General features: G+C 40.6%; 1 protein-coding gene across 1 annotated transcript; it reads right to left on the reverse strand.

Moving 5' to 3' along the window:
* Window positions 1-3,180: 3,180 nt before the first annotated feature.
* LOC147503147 (uncharacterized) lies at window positions 3,181-3,675 on the reverse strand. Its single transcript, XM_086604726.1, has one exon. It carries the CDS (start codon window positions 3,673-3,675, stop codon window positions 3,181-3,183), a length of 495 nt encoding a protein of 164 aa, XP_086460852.1.
* Window positions 3,676-8,669: the final 4,994 nt, after the last annotated feature.

The raw sequence follows: 8,669 nt of genomic DNA on the forward strand, positions 1-8,669 counted from the left end.
ACATCGATGTAGATTGTCTTGGGGCAGGCACCTTGGGTTTTGGAGGCTAGGAAGGCCAGATTGTTTGCGTGTCTGTTCTCATCCCTTGGGATATGTTCCAATGAGAACGTCTCAAACGATTTAACCAGATCATCCACGACCTGAAGATATTTGGATAGGTTTCAACCATTTGTGACATATTCTTTGGCTACCTGTTTGACAATCAATTGGGAGTCGCTATGAGCCTTAAGTTTGCGTACTTGTAATTTTTTTGTCATGCGGAGCCCTATGATCAAAGCTTCGTACTCTGCTTCGTTGTTGGATGTTGCGAAATCGATTTTTATGGATTTTTGTAATTGTGCTCCTTCGGGTGAGGTTTAAACTGCCCCCAGTCCACTACCATTATTGTTGCAAGCCTTATCGACGTGTAGTCTCCAGGTGTATGTTATGGTAGGCTGGTGGAATGTAGTGGTTGACTCAAGTTCCCAATTGACATCTTTGATGGGGAAGTCGACTAGAAAGTCTACTATGACCTTACCTTTCCTAGATGTTCTGGGAACAAATTCGATGTGATGTTAACCAAGTTCTTCAACCCACTTGGTTGTGCGAGCTGTTTTGTTACTGGAGCTGAGAACTTGTTTGAGGGGCACCTCTGTGAGTACTTTAATTGCATGTGGTTGGAAGTATGGACAGAATTTGTGGGTAGAGGAGTATAACAATGTTAGCATCATTTTCACAATTGTGGAGTAGTGCTTTTCTGACTCTGTCAATGTCTTGCTTGTGAAGTATACAGATTTTTTGACACCTTCGTTTTCATGGAAAAAAACTAAGCTGATGGCGAAGTCGGAGGCTGCTAGATAAAGCCCCAGTGTTTCTCCTTCATTTGGTTTAGATAGAACGGGTGGTGTTGACAAGTAGGTCTTCAGGTTGTGAAAAACTATGTGGCATTATTCTATCCATGTGAATGTGGCGCCCTTCTTGAGGATTTGGAGGAATGGCCTGTATTTGTCAGATGCTCTTGAGATGAACCTGTTGAGGGCTGAAACTATGCCAGATAATTTGTGAATTTGCTATTTGGATGTTGGTTCTGGCATTTCAAGGAGAGCTCGTATTTGTTCTAGATTTGCTTCAATGCGACGTTGTGAGATGAGGTATCCTAAGAATTTTCCTGAGGTTACTCCAAATATGCACTTCGCTGGGTTGAGTTCATCTTGTTTTGTCGTAACCCTGCAAAGGCATCATGTAGGTGAGAAATGTGGTCACTAGCTTTAGTGCTTTTGACTACCATGTCGCCAATATAGACTTCCATAATATCTCCCAACATGCCTTTGAACATCTTTGTGACAAGTTTTTGATAGGTCCCGCCAGCGATCTTCAGTCCGAACGGCAGGACATTGTAGCAGAATGTTCCTTGTTCTGTGATGAAAGTTGTCTTTTCCTGGTCTTCCTCTGCTAATGGTATTTGATTGTATCCGTTGTACATGTCCATGAAGGGTAGAAGCTCGTGACCGCATGTCTGGTCAACAAGTCGGTCAATTCGGGGTAGCGGGAAACTATCTTTTGGGTAATGCTTGTTGACGTTGGTAAAGTCGATGCAAAGTCGTACTTGCCCATTTTTCTTGGGGACAACCACAATGTTATTAGTCAACCAGGTCGGGTATTCGACCTCTCTGATAAAACCAACCTTTTTTAGATATTCGATTTCTTCATTGATTGCTTTTTGAAATTTGAGTGCTAGCTTTCTAGGTCGTTGTTTGATTGGTTTGACTGTTGGGTCCACTTTTAGTTTGTGACAAGCGACCTGAAGGTCGATTCCAGGCATATCAATATACAACCAAGCAAAAACATCTTTATTGAGAGATAAAAAATTAACAAGTTGCTCCTTGAGCTTGGGGTCTAAGTCTACCCCTACATAGACAAATTTTGGATCATCAGCTGTGCCTAAACTGACTTTTTCTCTAGGTTCTACTTTCCATGGCGCAGCTTCTGGTTTGGATGGCTCTATTGTTGCCTGACTGATGGCTTTGGAGTCCTGGGTTTTCTGGGTGTCCTTTGATTTTGCGACCTGAGAAGTGACGTTGGTGGTTGTGATGACATGGTTGCATCTATGAGCTTCCAGTTGGTTGCTTCTAAGCTCCATTATGTCGCGTGGTCATAGAAAATTGATCACTTGGTGAAGAGTTTACAAAACTCCTTGAATTTTATGGATCCATCTACATCCTAAAATGGCAGTGTAGGATGACTTGACATCAATGACGCTGAAACGAGTTGAAACCTTCACCATATCTTCTTTTTCTCTAATAGAAAAGGGTAGAATCACGTCTCCTAATGCATCCGTGTGGCTTCTACTAAATCCATATAGTGGTGCATGCGAGTCTATCATTACTGAGTCTCGTAGGTGCATGTCCTTGTAAGTTTGATAGAAGAGGACGTCGCATGAGCTTCCAGGGTCGATGAGAACGCGCTTGACTGTCCATCCATTAATTTCCACATGGACCACTAATGTGTCATTGTGTGGTAGGCAAACTTTCTTAAGGTCGTCCTCAGTGAATGATATTATACTGCTGTATCAGTTCGAAAGGTCGTAGGGGCTATCATCTCTGCTTTGTGTGAAAGGTGATAGATTTCTTACAGTGCTCCCATGCGTCTGCGCTTCTCACGACTGGAGGTGTCGTCGTGGGAGCTGTCAGTAATCATGTGGATTACTTTTTCTTCCTCGTGATCTGAGGAATGTTGTCGTCTGTGGTGCCTTGAATGTTCTACCGACCTAGATCGTCTTGATGTTCGACTTCTTCTTCTTCTTCTGGTAGGTCGTTCACTACTACGACTTCGGCTGCGGTTCCATCTTGCATTTAGTTTATGTCTTAGGTCGTTGTCTGGTAAGAAGTCTTTCAGCTTGCCCTCCTCAGCGAGATCTTGGAGGTAATGTTTAAGACTCCAGCATTTGTCTGTCTCATGGTGATGTAGTTTGTGAAATTAGCAGTATGGTCGTCCTGGGATTTCTATCACCTTGTTGATGTTAGGCTTGATGAAAGGTGCAATGTGGATCTTCTTCAGGATGTAACTCGGCGACCTGGAGAAATTAGAGAACTCCTGCTTGGTGTAGGATGGCTTCTGGAGACTTGTGGTTGGGAGGCTAGCTTTATTGTTGTTCGACTGCCGCTTCTTGAAATCCCCAGTGTAGTTAATTGCAAGTACTTCTTAGCCCTTATGCTGCTCACGGCACTCCTCATATTTGATGTACTTGTCCACCCGTAGGTATAACTCATCCAGTCGTTCTGGTTTGTTCTTCATGAGGGAGTCTGCTAGGTCGAAGTTGTCTTGTAGGTAGTTAGAGAATGCCAAAGTTGCAAAACTTTCTTTGAGTCCTGGCTCCATCGACAGCAACTCTTTCTTGAAATGACCTAGGAAAGATTGAATGGACTCATTGTGCGACTGCTTTAACTGGAAGAGTGAGTCTAGGTCAGCTTTCTTCTTCCTGTTGTGGACGAATTCTACAGCGAACTTATCCGCCAGCATGTCAAAGTTACTGATTGAGTTTGGTTTTAAAGTGTAGAACCAATCCAATGCTCCGTCCTTCAAGCTTGTTGGGAAAAGTCTACACTTGAGGTAATCAAAGTCAGGAGTGCTATAGAGCGTCAGTATTTGGCTGAAACGAGCTATGTGTTGACCTGGACATGTGCTCCCATCGTACATTGGAAACTTTGGCTAAATGAAATCAGGGGGAGGCTACTTGTCTTTGATTTCAGTAGTGAAAGGTGATGCCCTGTAAGATTAGAGTATTTTCTAGATGATCTGGGCAGCGCTTGCATTTTCTCTGGATCATTCCAGACGTTGAGTGAGTTCGTTTAGATGTTGATTCGTGTTGTTGGTAAGTGCAGTGATGACATTGTTGTCTACTGCGTCTGGAGTTGTGTTGTTTGTGTTGGAGGTCACCTGTTCTCGAAGTGCTTGGTTCTCTTCTTAAAGACTTAAGAAAGAGTTTTGTAGATTTTGCACTTGATCTACAAGGAGTTTGAGTTGATTTCCATAATTGGCCAGGCTTCGTGGGCTTGAGAAATATGCTAGTGTTGGTGATGTTTCTCAAGAAAATGAACCGGCAGACAGCACTAATGTTAAGGTATAAAATTGTAACCTATTGATGAGATCGGTCTTGATGGAAAAAATGGATGTACTCTTCTTTTGAGAGAGGAGCTGCCTACGTATCAAGTCTCTTGGGTAAACCTGAATCAAGCCTTTCGTAGTTCTTCTTCCATTTTATAAGCGTAGAGATGTCCTTTCCTTTTCTGTCTTGAGCCGTTTCCTTTTCCAGATCTCATGCGCTACTCTCTTTTATGATTCTTTCAATCTACTCGTTGTAAAGCAATGATCTCCATTAATGTTGTGTTGACTGAGCTTTGGGAGTAATTGTACTTTACAAGATGTTTGATTCCTTATACATTTAATGATCTTGATAGTGTTGGGCGACCTATCTCTAAAGTCGTTACAACGATCTGATATGAGGTTGTATCCATGACCTGATGTGCCTAGGTGGTACATAGGTCGTGGTGTCGACCTGAAGTTATGACTAAGGTTCGTGGGCTGTATAGATAGTTTGAGAACGGAAGGTACTCACAGGGACCTAGAGCGTTATGGGGCTCCATAGAGAAAATAGCTTCCTTGACGTCTTCTAAAGTGACCTCTCTAGTGAGGTCATTATTTAGTTCATCAATGATGACAGTGTCAACAATGTTAAGGTCTTTAACATGAGTTTGGGGATTTGAAAAGGTTAAAAGAGTTTTGAAGTGCGCCATAACTATATCTCCAATAGCACTTCGCTCTTCAACCCAAGTCCTATATGCTTTTCTAATCTTATTGATCTCGATCCGATTTCTTCGAACAACAGTGGAGAGATGGAAATAACGGGAGTTGGTCCCATCATAATGGAGCATTGTATCTCTAGAATTGTCTCTCTATAATTTTTCTTCAAGATGGGAGGCTTGATCAAGATCCTATAGCAGATTGTTTTCGACAGTTGGGTTTGTATTTGGATTGAGCTGGCACTTTTTAATCTCCTCTTGAAGGCTTTGGATGCGGAGGTGAATATTTCCAAACACATCTCTGTTCCATTTTTATAAGTCATTCTTAACTTTCTTGAGCTTATAGGATTGTGAACCTCGGTATCTGGTATTCCAGTCTTTAGATATCACCTTTTTGCATTTTGGTTCATTTACCCACATCGATTGAAATGGAATTGCTTTCGTGTTGGGGCAGGAAGAGGCTTCAAGTAAACCACAATGGGTCCATGATCGGATTTAATAATAAGGAGATTTATAATCCTTGCATTTGGAAATAAAGTACTCCATTCTATATTCACAATAGCTCTGTCTAAATGCTTCTTTATTAGGCCAACTCCATTATTTTTGAATCTCTTATTTGTCCATGTGAAAGGAACACCTTCATATTCTATATCCACAAAATTTGCAGAGAACATAGAGTCCAGAAAGTGGGCTGCTTGAGAAATGCTTAAAGGAGTTCCGCCACTTTTTTCCTCTTGACATGTGGTTTCATTTAGATCTCCAACAATGAGCCACGGCGAATTGTGGTTTGCGGCAAGATCCACGAAAGATTTCCACAATTCCGACCTTTGGCTTTTTTCCGGGTGGTCATAAGTAAAGGTGCATAGAAATTCCGTGTCAACCGGATTGTTTTTTACTATGGCCGCAATATAATGCTCACATGAATAAATAACCTCGAGGTCTATGCTGTTATTCCATCCGAGCCATAAACCCCCACTTTGCCCATTTGCAGGAAAGTTCACTGAGTGTTGAAAACCAAGAGAGGAAAATCTCTGCAGAGTGGTAGATGCATTGTCTCATAAAGAAAACAAATATTTGATTTAAAGGTGGTTATGTGGGTTTTAACCTCTCGAATTGTCGCGGATGGGGCACTTCCGCGATAATTCCAAGCAAAGATACTCATTGCGACCGCTGGAAGCTAGTAGTGCATACACATCTCAAAATAAAAACATAACAAATAGTAGCAGCATGCATAGATTAGTAGCAATCATAACGCATAAATCAGTAGCAAACAATAGTCATCAGTAGTAAGTAACGCATGATGAACTACTTTAGAGAAACTATAGTGCAGCCCAACTAAAACAATAGAAGCAGACAAAACTGAAAAACTTAAAGTGGTATGTGTCACTATGTCAAGTCAAAAAAAAAAAAAAAATATATATATATATATATATATATATATATATATATATATATATAAAAGGGAGCGTAGTAGAGCTTATCTGACAAGAGGTGGTAAAAGGGTCGTTAAGGATTGGGAGCTCAAAACATGTTTGCTGCTAGCCAGTCAGTCACGATACTATACTAAACTCCCTTTTCAGCAAGATCGATAGAGAGAGTATACAAATGAAACTCCCCAAAGTTTAACTAAAATTCAATTCTTCCTACTTATATTGAGAGTATAATTTCTTCTAGAAATGTTAGAAAGCACATGATGTATTCCAGCAGAAATTACTCCAGCAGAAAATGGGTGTTCAACAAAATATTGGTTTTCCTCCTCTTGCTTTTAGTAGTAAGATAGAGAGAAAAGAGGGAAGAGGCTATGAGCATAAAAAGAGGTGGTCAGATCTTCAACGCTCGACGACACGACCGATGGCACGCACGGCAGTTCTCAAATGCTTGAGAGAGCAAAAAGGTAGTTTAGACTCTATTCAAATAGCTTGTGTAAGCAGGAAAAGTGTAGCTCAAGGATCGCCTTTGGGTTTCTCACCCATCAGAAAAGAAAAAAAGAGTTTTTTATTTTTTATTTTTTTATTTTTTATTTTTTATTTTTTTTTATGAGGGTGGGGGGCATTTCTATGTAGAAGAAGAGCGGACATAGATGCCACTAGGGCGGTGGACCGAGTTCCCGAAGGAGATGGTGGTATGTCTGCTCCAATGAGCGCCGGCGAGCACAATGGCTCGAAATTTGACTGTTAAGGTCTGTTGTAAGGTGGAAACTCGAAGTCGCCAAAATAATCGCCCGTAACACCACGAGAGCAAAAAAAAAATAGTCATTGGATGCTTGCAGTCAGAACACGCAAAGAATTTTCTCTTTGCTATTCCGATGGAGGGACTTGGACAGCGTATGTCGCCGGTGGAGTATCGTTCTATTCTCCGGTATCGTCTCATGATTCCTTTGTACTCTGATGGTGGCCTATGCCCTGTTTGCAAAAAGAGTAGACTATATGCTTTCGGGGACCATGCAGCACATTGTAGACATTTTCTAGGTTTCAAATACCGACATGATCATGTCAGAGATATTTTATGTGATGCATTTTGGAGGGCTGGGGTATAAGTGAAGAAGGAGGCTCCCGTGAATTTTCTCACTGATCCGAATGAAGGAAGATCTACACTTCAGCCTGTGGATGTATTGATATACAGTTGGTCTGAGGGGAGACATGCATGTGTTGATGTAACTGGCACCTCTCCATTGGTAGGGCTTGGGAATGGAGTCTTTGAGGTGGGAGAAGTAGCTAAGAGAGTAGCAACAGGGAAGATGGAGAAGCATGAGGAAGCTTGCACGGCTAACTAGTATTGTTTCATTCCATTTAGTTTCGACACTTTCGGTTTCTTAGAACAACAGTCTATTGAGCTTCTCAAGAGACTTCAGAAAGTTATGGACAGTAACGTTATGACAGCTTGTTCTAACGAGTTTGTTTTTAGAAGAATAGGATTTGCTATTCATAAAGGACTTTCGGCGCAGCTTATTGCATGTTTGTCCTAATTATTTGTAAAATTCATCATCAGTATCAATAAAATTTCCACTTAAAAAAAAAATCACGTAAGTCCTACACATGTTGAAATATACATAAGTACATAAGTATATTGATAAATAGCATATCAAGTTAGTTGAAATATACATAAGTACATAAGTATATTGATAAGTACATAAAAACTATACATAAGTACATAAGTATATTGATAAATAGCATGTACGTTGAAATATACATAAGTACATTACACATCAGTTTAGTTGAAAGGGAGGACTACATCATTGTAAATAGCATATCTTCCCTACTAGGTAAGTCCTATATACATTTACCAATCATATGCACAACACCCCTGGGTTAGTTTACAAATCTATAGATCGGCATAAAAGGCATTTCCCATTTGGTGACCCAGTTGGGTCTCCCTTCAAACAAGAAAGCCATATTGCTAGTCATTGTAAATGCATAATTTGTTGTTGTGTCAGCTGATGCATTAGCTTCTCTCTAAGTGTTGGAGATCCTTAGCTCTTGTATTGTCTTTTTACACTGCTTCCACCTCTGTTGCATCTCCCATGGTAGCATATCTGAGTTAAATGCTTGTACCGCTGCACCAAAATCAGATTCTACCAGATTCTACCCAGAGTTTTGTTGGGAGATTTCACTAAGAAGTCACACCTCAACCTAGTTACTCTCTATCCCAAATGACTTCTCTTGGAGATCACACCAAGAAAGTCACCCACCCAAGACTTTGGTAGTTACCACAACAAACTTCAATAAAGCAATAAAGGCTATTACTCAATCCATAAGCAATCAATAGCAAGCAATAAGTATAAAAGTAAATGCAAAGAGACACAAAAATTTAACGTGGTTCAGTAAATGTTACCTATATCCACACAAGAGCCAAGTTTTCTTTATAGTAAAGATTGGAGAGTTTACAAGAATT

This window comes from Coptis chinensis, chromosome 4, assembly GCF_015680905.1.
Source record: "Coptis chinensis isolate HL-2020 chromosome 4, ASM1568090v1, whole genome shotgun sequence".
In the NCBI taxonomy this organism is placed as follows: domain Eukaryota; kingdom Viridiplantae; phylum Streptophyta; class Magnoliopsida; order Ranunculales; family Ranunculaceae; genus Coptis; species Coptis chinensis.

Excerpts from the sequence above, each read along its gene's own strand:
- LOC147503147 (XM_086604726.1), bottom strand. The coding sequence starts at position 3,675 with ATGTACGATGGGAGCACATGTCCAGGTCAACACATAGCTCGTTTCAGC.